Consider the following 13872-nt stretch of genomic DNA (forward strand, 5'->3'; position numbering starts at 1 on the left):
CACTAAAATATGCTCCCCCATTCACAATGAATAGTCAAACTGAAAAAAGCCACTCTGGACACTGGAACCTCTGAATTGATGTACAGTAAAATCCCACTCTCGTCAGAATTTCTTCACATAAAATTTTTTATAGTGCCTTAAGATGCTCACATCACTCATTCAATTCCCACAAATAAGGAGTGGAAGAAGTGGGCCATTATGACCACTTCAGTAGACAACTTTCCTAGAGCACCCAGGGGCCAGGTCTCATTATCACTTGGAACAAAGGCATGCTACAGGTCAGGTCACCAAGTATGCGGGGATGCAGGAAATTCAGGAGATGAGCTAGGAAGGCTCTTTACAGATTTCACTCCAGTGTGGTTAATATGTGGCTAAATCAACGAACACACCCAACTGAATATACAATATAATGGCCTTAGAAGGTATAAAACTTCCCACTTCTCAGAGCTTCCCTAACAACCTGCCCCGTCCTACACCCAGTGCGTTGGAGGAAACTGCGCAAGACCGGAAATGGCACGCACATGGTCACCTCATTAGTCGGCAGCAGAGTTGGAGAACAGGACCTGGGGCTCTATTTCCCCAGTTCCAAGCCATTACTGCTTAAACACAAGGCAACGCAGTACCAAGGAATTACCCACAAGGCTTGTAATAAAATGGGGCACAGATCCATGTACCTGAGAAGAGGCAACTAGAGTTGTTTCTAAATTGTCTTCAAGATACTAAAAACAAGTATGTGTGGAGAACCCTGAACTGGCAAAAGGAATGAGAGCTCTCTAACCATAGTGCACTTATGGTCACGCAGGCACAGAAAGTCTAATGTTTTTAAGGAAGAACAGAACAAAATAATAAAGCATCAATGTCAATGCAGAGCCTACAGTAATAATAAAGATCTAAAAACCCTGAATTTTGCAAGGTTATTAATGAAAACAAACCATTAGAAAAATCTTTGTGGCCAGACTAATTTACTTTAAACAAAGTAGTTGACCTAAATGGTAACTTCAAAAGCTTAAAAAATAAACAGGATTGACCTTTAGAGTAAACACCTGCCATGAATTCTACAACAAAGGGTAGCACTTCATTAGATGAATCATCTTCACACTGCTTTCAGAAATACAGCTATTAAGCTTTCATTAAATTCAATCCTTTATAACCCAACACATTAAATGTAAAGGGTAAGGTTTCAGAAAAGTATAGTTATTTTACCTGCACAATTCTTAGTAATCAAAAAACTCATTTTAACTTATTAAAAATTGACCTATAGCTCTCTCCTTTATCACCATCATTAAATGGTTCTTAGTCTCTCCTTTTCTCACCAAAAAATAAAATCAGTATCCCCTATCGGGCCAACTTTCTAAAATACAAAAAAATACAATCTCATTGCTCCTAACAGCAGCCACTATTTACTGAGTGCCTTCCATGGGCCACAATCTGGGCCACTAGTTTTACTTGTGTTATCTCATTGAACCATTAAAACAAAACTCACAGAAGAGAAGTGACGGAGGGCGCCACCCAGCTAGAAAGTAGCAGGGTCTGGATACGGACTCAAGTACACCGAAGACATTTCTACTCACTGCTGTTGCTAACTCAAACAATAAACACTTTGAAGCACAAGAATTGACCTAACGGATGCCAGGCACTGAGCCTAAGAGAACTTAAGAATAATCAACAGTGTTTTGCAGTCCCTTTATATCTGGTCTTTGGAATACAATATGCAAGTGAGAGAGTAAATCCTAGTAGAGGTAGGAAAACAAAACAAAACAAAAACACCTGCACCTTCACAGCATTCTTCAGAAAATGTATAAGATGATCCTTAAAACTTTTAAGGAATCTAATAAAAGCTAGGATCTTCTTTGCAGAGATTCACATACGAAATCACACTATTTAGGCGATGCACACAACTAAAGTTCACCTACATGTTTCCATTTAAAAATTTTTAATTCCCATTTGCTCGGGCTAAGAATCAACACAAAGTGGAACCTGACACAAATAGAGTTGAAGGGAGGTTTAGATGTCACAGTTGATACTTACCGTTTTCCTGTGCAATTCTTGTCATTCAGGCCGCCAACCTTGTGTATGGCAGACCAGGCTGTGAGAGCCACATACGGCAAAGAGGCAGCTTGAGTATGAGTGAGTGATTTGGGCTTCAGAGAGACCTAAATTCGAAGAGAGCAGTTAAAAATAAGCAATGACTTGCAAACCTATAAACACAAGTAAACACATTTACCTGTGTAGGAATCCAACTACTTTCATAGATAAGTCTGTAACATTCTACCAGGTTCAGTGTTTACTGCATGCCCTCCTCCAAGATTATCCCTAAGGAATATTCTCCTAATGACTCAATCTACCTCACAGAGGTTCAGTAATATTTTATAGGCTACATTATCAGATAAAGCAGCTTAATTCTTCATAAAGAGACCACATTCAATAATCCCATTAGTCCTGAGTATACCCAGAAATAAATCCAAATAAACCTTGAGCCCTCATAAACACATTCTAATTTGTTTCTGAGATCAGCTGTTTCCTTTACTCCCATTTAGTGGAAGATAATCTTTCCAGACTTTCTCTGATCTCAGTAATACCCCCTTTTCCCTTCCTGCCCTGCCTTCTGTAGCCAATTTGCTCAATGTTAACCCCTTTCTATTCAAATCATCAAGCTCACCTGACTGTATTCTATTAGACTGTTTTTAAAGTTATTTAAAACAGCCTGATACTCCCATGCTTCTGTTGATGATTAATCGGTATGCTCCATTTGGTATATTTGGTTTCAACTGCTCAAACTGGGTAAAACTGAGAAACACAGCAGGGCTTCTCAATCTCACTCCAAATCCCTGCTCCACGGGAGACAAAGAACCGCTTTGGCAGGCAGTGTTACTAATGACATGAAATTCTTTTTTACTCTTTCAAAAGTTCCTCTTCTCTATCTTCAAAACTACCCATAAAACAAAAACCTGATCTGAAAAACAACCAGTTATTTCAGAGATATTTGTCAGTCTTTGTTTATACTTTCTAATGGCATTTCAGCACAGAGTTGGTGAGTTACCTCATTCCCACTGACTACAACAAACTCTGACAGAGTGCCTTGTTTCCAGGGAGGAACTGCAGCCCAGACCTGAAACACACAACTTCATTAGAAACATATTTTCTGACCAGAGCTCAGCATGAGGGTTTTCCCCAGTAACAGACCCCATCCTGTGAAAAAAGCACAAATCAGCAATATACCAAGCAAAAGAGTTATTTTCACATAATATAAATGTAGTACGATTCTGGATTTATCAAGTCCAACCACATTGGAAGCAGACGCCAGTAAATCCTAGTGTATTTACTGACTACTTGGAGTACTAGTAAGAGCACAGTCTCTGGGGCTTGAATTCTGGCTCCCGTGCTTACCAGCCGTGGGGCCTCTTTATAGCTTGGTTTCCCCATCGTGTAAATGGTGCCTAACTACCTACTTCATTAGGATTAAATGTGTTATTTTATGAAAAGCAACTAGAACAGTGTTAGCTATTATTATGAGCTCATGTTAACTTCTTGGTATAAAAGTTCAAAGTGACAAATGACAGGTTATTATACCAAACTTTAGCTATTTTAAAACCACCTAACCCATAGGGTAGAAACTGTCATTTAAAGACTTCTTCCAGGGCAAAAAAAAAAAAAAAAAAAAAAAAAAAAAAAGCCCAATCCTACATATTTTAAAGTATGTAATTCTTAAGCACTAGATTTAGAAAGTTCAGGTACAGTCAAGCTATTTTTTGGCTTTTTTTAGTTTTTTTTTTTAGAGAGAGAGAGAGCATGAGCAGTAGAGGGAAAGGGAGAATCTCTAGGAGGCTCCATGCCCAGTGTGAAGTCCAATGTGGGGCTCGATCTCACAAACCTGGAGATCATGACCTGAGCCAAAATCAAGAGTCAGACACTTATTGGCTGAGCCACCCAGACACCTATCAGTCAAGCTATTTTTTAATTGTTTGTGAAAAATGTAACAACAGAACCAAGAACATGAAGGTTCTGGCCAAAGTTCAGTATACTTGTTGAAAAGAAGAAAAAAGGTCAAGGACACAGATATGCGAATTTCATTTTGCTTCTTTTGGAACTATATTTAGAAAAAGAAGAGTGACCACGCAGATCTCACCTCATCTCCAGGCTTGAAGTACCTCACATCAAGTCCGCATTCCATCACCACCCCAGAGACGTCCCGGCCCAGAGTCAGGGGAAATTCTTCTCCTTTGGTTTTAATATGTAGAGGATCACGTTTCATATTTAAAGCCGTAGCTCCATAACCACCTATGAAATACAATGTATCCGTTGCCTCCAAAAGAATGGAAGGATTTAAAAACTACTACAGGGTTACAGGCCACATACAATTCTAGATCCTCAAGATGTAGACTATAAAATAATCAACCTTACAATTTTTTTATCATCACATGCAAAAGCACAAAAACAATGAATGATCTTTTCAAAGAAAATTATATACTTGGAAAGTTATAACCACTCGTTAAGTTAAAGGTACCAGTGCTCAAAATGTTTTTGAAATTCCAATTTTGAAGTGGTCTTCAGAACTTAGGGAATTTTCTTTTACACTTTTACTCTGTTCTTTGAAGATGGTTTCTTTTATTCATTCGTTAAGTTAAAAAAAATTGGTTTTAATGCTTATTTTTGAGAGAGAGAGCGAGCATGCACACGTGTGCGCACATGAGCGGGGGAGGTGCAGAGAGACAGGGAGACACAGAATCCGAAGCAGGCTCCAGGCTCTGAGCTGTCAGCACAGAGCCCAACACAGGGCTCAAACCCACGATGCCCAAGACCATGACCTAAGCCAAAGCTCAACCGACTGAGCCACCCAGGCACCCCAAATCATTCGTGATCTTTTTAAACAACAAAGTCATTTGGTGCCAAGTCTGGTGAAGAAGATAAATGTTAAAGCTGTTTGAAGTTAACAAATAGGCATGGGTCTAGTATTTGATACGGACATTGTCTAGGAGTAATGTTCCCCATGTCCCAAAAAATGTTTCCAGAACATCTTTGAAATAAGTACATAGATTCAGGAGTTGAAAAAAGCCATTTGACTGCATCTATTCTGATACGAGTCAAGTTAACTGCTTTATTATACATGGTTTTATTTATTTTTTTAATATTGACATAAATATCAGCTAACTAGAGCTGAAAACATTCTAGTAACTTTTTTGTTTTAAACAAATTGGCTACTCTATCTATAATAACCCAAAGTAGTTTATTACAAAATTTCAACATATAAAATGACTTTTCTAAGACACGAAAGTATCTGTTATTGCCCCTATTGCTTGACATTTCTGAGAACATTTCTGCTAGGTGAGTTTCTTCAGGATAAGCACTCTTTCTGCCTTTCCAGTGTCATGTACCACATTTACGCTCCCAAACCACTAAACCTCTCCGTAAGACTCCTCTTTCTTCCCCATCCACCCACCCTCAGTGGTAGCACATTAGATCCTAAGGATGAGAAGAAACTAGCAACAGAGACTAAGAAGGCTTGACTGGTGAAGAGGGGTCCTGAAGAACAAGGGAAGAGGGTCATTTCAAGAAGTCAAATGCTGACAGGGAAGACGGTTTTTCAAATAAAAAGTTGCCAAGAGGTTTTTCAAAAAAACCAAACAACTGGATCCAACAACATAGCAGTCTTTGGTGACCTTGACAGCAGTTGCTGTGGCATGGAGTGCTCAAAAGAGAACGGGCGGTGAAGAACCAGAGACCTGAGACCATTCAACTCTTTCAAATAGTTTTGCTCTAAGGGGAGCTAGAAATGAAACAGTGGTTGGAGGGATGCAAGTGAGATGGAGAGAGGATTTTTGAGTGTGTATTTTTTTCCTCTTTAAGAGGGGAGACATAACAGCAAGACTGTGCTAATCAGAATGATTCAATGGAAAGGCAAAGACTGATGATACAGTTACGAATTTTTGAAACCGTGCTCCTGAGATGATGAAAGGGGATGGAATCTAGAGGAAGACTGGCATCAGATAAGAGCAATGACAGTTAATCCATACAGTGGGAGGGATGGTAGAAGATCCAGGGGGGAGATGACAGGTGGGTGGCCTGTAGAAGTTGTTTTTCTAATGAACAAAAAATCAAGACTATGGGAGAGAGTGTTTCAAGGTTGGGATAGTCCCAGAAAACCTAAGCTGATGGCGATCATGCCAATATTACACATTTGCCATCTGGCTAATTAGGGGTGCACGCTGTCAGGGGGGAAAAAAAAGCAACTTCACATGTAATATTTATGGAAGTCATGTTTCACTTTTCCTGTCTTACATCCCTTTTCCATGCCTAAAACACAATTAAACAATTATTCTCTGAAAGTCCTATGTGGTCTGGGCAACAAAAGTGGGTATTTAGCCATGTCAGGGTGTAGCTGCTGTTGCAAAGCTGCCAAAATTCTTCGGTCCCTTCTGAGGTACAGAGGCTGCAGGACAAGGCTGCTCAGGTTTCTTGGTCACCCTGACATGCTGATGCATCAGCTGAGTAGCACTGGCTCACTGCTACTACTAGCTAAACAAGCCCCAAATCCAGAATGCAGCCGGTAGCAAGTGAAAACCTGCTAGGTGACACAAAGGAATGGGGGCCCTTCGGAGGCCCATTGTTAGAGATTGTCAATAAGGCTCAGGAATTGGGATGATGTGGCAATTTCATTCAAAATAGGAGAGATAAGAAGTTTCCCAAACAAAAACTAAAGGAGTTTGTGACCACTAAACCAGCCCTGCAAGAAATTTTAAGGGGGACTCTCTGAGGGGAGAAAAGATGAAAACAAACAAACAAACAAAGACCAAAAGCAACAAAGACTAGAAAGGACCAAAGAACACCACCAGAAACTCCAAGTCTACAAGCAACATCACGGCAATAAATTCATATCTTTCAGTACTCACTCTAAATGTCAATAGACTAAATGTTCTAATCAAAAGACACAGGGTAACAGAATGGATAAGAAAACAAGATCCATCTATATGCTGTTTACAAGAGACCCACTTTAGACCTAAAGACACCTTCGGATTGAAATTAAGAGTATGGAGAACCATCTATCATGCTAATGGTCAACAAAAGACAGACGGAGTAGCCATACTTACAGTCTTTATTTTAAAGTCTAGATTGTCTGATGTATCAAGAGATGCAAAAAGGCATTACATCATAATTAACGGGTCTATCCACCAAGAAGACCTAACAATTGTAAACATGTATGTGCCAAATGTGGCAACACCCAAATATATAAATCAATTAATCACAAACAAAGAAACTCATTGATAATAACACCATAAGAGTAGGGGACTTCAACACCCCACTCACAACAATGGACAGATCATCTAATCAAAAAATCAACAAGGAAACAATGGCTTTGAATGACACACTGGACCAGATGGACTTAACAGATATATTCAGGACATTTCATCCTAAAGCATCAGAATATACATTCTTCTCCAGTGCACATGGAACATTCTCCAGAATAGACCACATACTGGAACACAAACCAGCCCTCAACAAGTACAAAAAGACTGAGATCATACCGTGCATATTTTCAGACCACAATGCTATGAAACTCGAAATCAAAACACAAGAAAAAGTTTGGAAAGGTAACAAATACTTGGAGACTAAAGAACATCCTACTAAAGAATGAATGGGCTAACCAAGAAGTTACAGAGGAAATTAAAAAGTTCATGGAAGCCAATGAAAATAATAACACCACAACCAAAAACCTCTGGGATGCAGCAAAGGTGGTCATAAGAGGAAAGTATATAGCAATCCAAGCCTTCCTAAAGAAGGAAGAAAGGTCTCAGATACACAACCTAACCTTACACCTTAAGGAGCTGGAAAAAGAACAGCAAATAAAACCCCAAACCAGCAGAAAACAGGAAATAATAAAGATTAGGGCAGAAATTAATGCTATCGAAACCAAAAAACAAAACAGATCAATGAAACCAGAAACTGGTTCTTTGAAAGAATTAACAAAATTGACAAACCACTAGCCAGTTTGATCAAAAAGAAAAAGGAAAGGACCCAAATAAATAAAATCAAGAATGAAAGAGGAGAGATCACAACCAACACAGCAGAAATAAAAACATTAAGAATATTATGAGCAATTATACGCCAATAAAATGGGCAATCTGGAAGAAATGGACAAATTCCTAGAAACATATACACTACCAAAACTGAAACAGGAAGAAATAGAAAATTTGAACAGACCCATAACCCGTAAAGAAATCAAATCAGTAATAAAAAATCTCCCAAAAAATAAGAGTCCAGGGCCAGATGGCTTTCCAAGGGAATTCTACCAAACATTTAAAAGTTAGCACCTATTCTCTTGAAGGTGTTCCAAAAAATCGAAATGGAAGGAAAACTTCCAACTCTTTCTATGAGGCCAGCATTACCTTGGATTCAAAACCAAACAGAGACCCCACTAAAAAGGAGAACTATAGACCAATTTCCCCGATGAACATGGATGCAAAAATCCTCAACAAGATATTAGCCAACTGGCTCCAACAATACATTAAAAAAATTATTCACCACGACCAAGTGGGACTTATACCTGGGGTGCAGGGCTGGCTCAATATCCACAAAACAATCAATGTGATTCATCACATCAATAAAAGAAAGGACAAGAACCATATGACCCTCTCAATAGATGCAGAGAAAGCATTTGACACAATACAGCATCCTTTCTCGATAAAAACCCTCAAGAAAGTAGGGATAGAAGGATCATAACTCGAGATCATAAAAGCCATATATGAAAGACCCAACACTAAGATCATCCTCAGTGGGGAAAAACTGAGAGCTTTCTCCCTAAGGTCAAGATATCACAGGGATGTCCACTCTTGCCACTATTATTCAACATAGTATTGCAAGCCTTAGCCTCTGCAATCAGACAACACAAAGAAATAAAAGGCATCCAAACTGGCCAGGAGGAGGTCAAACTTTCACTCTTCGCAGATGACATGGTACTCTATATGGAAAAACCAATGAGCTAAAAATCAATGTACAGAAATCGATTGCATTCCTATACACCAACTATGAAGCAACAGAAAGAGAAATCAAGGAATCGATCCCATTTACAGTTGCACCAAAAATGATAAAATACCTAGGAATAAATCTAACCAAAGAGGTGAAACATCTATACACGGAAAACTACAGAAAGCTTATGAAAGAAATTGAAGACACAAAAAAAAATGGAAAAAAAAGACTCCACGCTCCCAGATAGGAAGAACAAATATTGTTAAAATGTCAATACTACCCAAAAGCAATCTACATATTCAATGCAATTCCTATCAAAATAACACCAGCATTCTTCACAGTGCTAGAAGAAACAATCCTACAATTTGTATGGAACCAGAAAAGACCCCTAATAGCCAAAGCAATCTTGAAAAAGAAAACCAAAGCAGGAGGCATCACAATCCCGGACTTCAAGCTGTATTACAAAGCTGTAATCAAGACAGTATGGTACTGGCACAAAAACAGACACTCAGATCAATGGAACAGAATAGAGAACCCAGAAATGGGCCCACAGATGTATGGCCAACTAAGCTTTGACAAAGCAGGAAAGAATATCCAATGGAAAAAAGACGGGTCTTTTCAGCAAATGGTGTTGGGAAAACTGGACAGCCACATGCAGAAAAATGAACCTGGGCCACTTTCTTACACCACACACAAAATAAACTCAAAATGGATGAAAGACCTAAATGTAAGACAGGAAGCCATCAAAATCCTTGAGGAGAAAGCAGGCAAAAACCTCTTTGGCCTTGGCCACAGCAACTTCTTACTCAACACATCTCCAGAGGCAAGGGAAACAAAAGCAAAAATGAACTATTGGGACCTTATCAAGATAAAAAGCTTCTGCACAGTGAAGGAAACAATCAGCAAAACTAAAAGGCAACGACAGAATGGGAGAAGAAATTTGCAAATGACATATCAGATAAAGGGCTAGTATCTAAAATCTATAAAGAACTTATGAAACTCAACACCCAAAAAACAAATAATCCAGTGAAGAAATGGGCAAAAGACATGAATAGACACTTCTACAAGGAAGACATCCAGGTGGCTGACACATGAAAAAATGCTCAACATCACTCATTATCAGGGAAATGATGCATCTCAGAACCACAATGAGATACCACCTCACACCTGTCAGACTGGCTAACATTAACAACTCAGGCAACAACAGATGTTGGCGAGGATGCAGAGAAAGGATCCCTTTTGCATCGCTGGTGGGAATGCAAGCTGGTGCAGCCACTCTGGAGAACAGGATGGAGGTTCCTGAAAAAATTAAAAATAGAACTACCCTACGACCCAGCAATTGCATTACTAGGCATTTGTCCAAGGGATACAGGTATGCTGTTTCAAAGGAACACATGCACCCCAATATTCATACCATCACTATCAACAATAGCCAAAGCATGGAAAGAGCACAAATGTCCATCAATGGATGAATAAAGAAGATGTGGTATATACAATGGAGTATTACTCAGCAATCAAAAAGAATGAAATCTTGCCATTTGCAACTGCATGGATGGAACTAGAGGGTATTATGCTAAGCGAAATTAGTCAGAGAAAGACAAAATCATATGGCTTCACTCATATGAGGACTTTAAGAGACAAAACAGATGAACATAGGGAAGGGAAACAAAAATAATATAAAAACAGGGAGGGGGACAAAACAGAAGAGACTCTTAAATATGGAGAACGAACAGTTACTGGAGGGGTTATGGGAGGGGGGATGGGCTAAATGGGTAAGGGGCATTAAGGAATCTACCCCTGAAATATTGTTGCACTAGATGCTAACTAATTTGGATGTAAATTAAAAAAATAAAAAATAAATTAAAAAAAAAGAATTGGGATGATGTGGAAAATCCTAATCTGTCATCAGTTTCAGTGACTTTAATCCCATCTAAGGAAATCAAGCTTTGTTGGGATGATTCTGTTGGCTATATATATTTTTGCATTTATTTAGCCATTTACAGGATTTATGATTTTATGTCCAATAAAAGTGGCTATCTCCAGAAAAACAGCCTGCCTTCATCTTTCAAAATAGACAGGTCCTTGCATTCTTGTCAAGGGAAACAAGTGCTTCCTACAGTTTATAATCTAGTACTCATTATTTTATTTCCCCAAGCTACCATTTCAGCAATCTTCTGCAACAACAATCACACATTCCGCGCCCCCTGCCCCCTACAAAAAAAAAAAAAAAAAAAAAAAAAAAAGGATTCATGAGCAGGAAACATGGTAACTTACAAATAATATTACCTGGTTAAGTTATACAAAACTAAGGTGTCTCAAGAATACTATATACAAGTAAAATGTGTCACAACATTACATTATTAAATAGCAGCCAAGAAAGTCCCGATCTAACCAACCTACTGAAATCAAAACATACACAATACAAATTGTGCGTGTGCATTCAAAGAAATGAAAAGTTAACAGGTTGAAATGAAGACAAAATGTACAAAGTACTCAAGGTTAGAACACCACTAATTTTAGTGTACAACCTTAAGTTAAAATGAAAATATAAAATGACACAAAAATAATGACTGAATGACAACTACATATGTGAAGCACTAAAACAGGTAGTAGTTGACACAGAACATGAGATCTACCTTCAAAGGATTTATAATCAAAGGGGATGGCAAAACATACTGATCATTGGGTATAAACCTTCCACTTAAAGGCATAGCCTATAAAAACTATTATCTTTATACCCTATGTAAATGAATAAGGTGAAACACTATTTCCAACTAGTAGCAACTCTTCAGAACAAACAAAAAGAATACTGATGTGGATTTCATGGGACAATCATAGTAAAGACATTTCAATTCTCCCATAACAGAGTTTCTAGCTACAAACACTTTTTGAATCTAAGTATTTCCTCAAACCCCCTGCCCACAAAGAAATGTGTAATAGCTATTCCTCACATTGTCTAGATTGGTACTGTCCGATAGAAATACAATGCAAGTCACATTAATTCAAAATTTCCTAGTAGGCACTAAAAATGAACAAATAAAATTGATTTTCATATTTTACTTAATATAGTCAAAATATTATCAGGTCAATATGTAATCAATATAAAATTGTTGAGACATTTCACATTCTTTTTTAAAAAATTTTTAATGTTTATTTTTGAGAGAAAAAGAGAAAGAGAGAGAGAGAGAGAGAGAGAGAGAGAGAGAGAGAGCGCGCGCTCAAGGGGGGAGAGGGGAGGAGCAGAGAGAATCGCAGAGGCAGGCTCCAGGCTGTGAACTGTCAGCACAGAGCCTGATGCAGGGCTTGACCTCACAAACTGGGAGAGCGTGACCTGAGCTGAACTTGGAGGCTTAACCGACTGAGCCACGCAGGCACCCCAACATTCTTTTTTTTCTAAGTCTTTGATACCAGTGTGCGTTTTACACTAACTGCACATCTGAATTCAGATTAGCCACACCTCAGCTGCTCACCACCCGCCTGTGACTAGTGGTTACTATACTGGACAGCACAGGTCTAAATATATTCATTGAGTTAAAAATATCAACTTTAAAAATTGGAGTCAAAAGATCTAAAGACCAAGAGGGCACCAGGCTGGCTCAGTCAGTAGAGCATGTGACCCTTGACCTCAGAGTTGTGAGTTTGAATCTCATGTTGGGTGTGGAGATTACTTAAAAATAAAATCTTTAAAAAACAACAAAAAAACCTAGACTGTGAAAGTGTGCTTTATTTCCCGAATCCAGCAGTTTTCACACCCCCAAGATCTGTGGAGTCTAAGTCCTTTCCTTTCAACTACCTGCAGGAGGCTGGATTTTCTTCACTAACTTCAAATGATGTATTGCAACAGATTGAATACAGCCGTTCATATGAAAATCCACCTGTCTTATTAAACCAGAAGGCACAGAGATAAGCAAATGTGTTAAACAATGCTATCCTTCTTACTCAATTTTTTTCCTTATTTTGGAAACTAGTTATTTTTCATTGTAAACACTTTGAAGTAGACCCTACACTCTGTCAACCACCACCTTTTCCAATGCTTCACATATGGACTCGTCTCTCATTTTATGTCATTTTATATTTCTGCCCTGATTTAAATTTTGTAATGTCAACACAAAAGTTCACTGCATTTTTAAATGAAAATTTAAAATTTTCTCTAATTTCTAATAAGGTAAATACTGACAGCTATAACTCACATAAACAAAAGCCCATTTTAATTATTAATAGGCTAAAGAGATCTCAAGACCAAAAAGCTTGAGAATGGCCATCCTAATCTATCACACAGCTCCTGGAAAATAGGAGGAAGAAATGAAAAGATGTCAGTCTCAACACTTTCATATTTCTCTATAAATTCCACAAAATGATTCATTCTATCATTAATGCTGACTTTGTAATTGGTTTCTATGAACCAAGAAATTGAACTAATCACGCACAGTTCCCATACAGTAACTGTTATGAGGCAATCTATGTTGCACACAAGGCCTTCAAAACACAGACTCACGGTTAAAATAAACTGCATATGGCAGCTTATTTAGAACATGGAGGTTAACTAATCATCTCAAGAGATTTTTATGTTTTCACAAGACATGGAGGAGTTCCCGCAAGCAATATTTTTGTCATTATTTTCCAAAAGTTAAATTCACAAAGGGTAATCAATCTTTTTGGCACTATAATAATTGCAAAGCGTACATAATTTTAAGGAATATAGTGCTTTCCAAACTTTGGCAATATGCCTCAGCTGAAATTAAGATGGTAACATTCCCATTTAGGATGAAGCATACAGGAAAGGGTATTTTAAAGGGCGAGAGCAAAAATCCAACAGCAGAAATGAAGTACTGTGTCCAAATCCTGGCAACCTGTTCTGTTTTGTCCACTGGACCAATAAAGACAGACAAGAATAGTGAGAGAGCAGAGAAT

At 38.3% G+C, this 13872-nt stretch overlaps 1 protein-coding gene across 2 annotated transcripts in view; it reads right to left on the bottom strand.

The window, feature by feature from the left end:
• RTN4IP1 (reticulon 4 interacting protein 1) overlaps positions 1-13872 on the bottom strand; it is a 48713-nt gene that overhangs the window by 33675 nt on the left and 1166 nt on the right. For both annotated transcript variants that reach the window (XM_042986900.1, XM_007085491.2), the window contains exons 2-4: positions 4127-4278; positions 3041-3109; positions 2029-2153 (exon numbers count right to left, since the gene is read on the bottom strand). In XM_042986900.1, the coding sequence (XP_042842834.1) occupies positions 2029-2153; positions 3041-3109; positions 4127-4278 (346 nt within the window). The remainder of the gene's footprint in view (positions 1-2028; positions 2154-3040; positions 3110-4126; positions 4279-13872) is intronic.

The sequence above is a fragment of the Panthera tigris genome, chromosome B2, assembly GCF_018350195.1.
Source record: "Panthera tigris isolate Pti1 chromosome B2, P.tigris_Pti1_mat1.1, whole genome shotgun sequence".
Classification (NCBI taxonomy): Eukaryota; Metazoa; Chordata; class Mammalia; order Carnivora; family Felidae; genus Panthera; species Panthera tigris.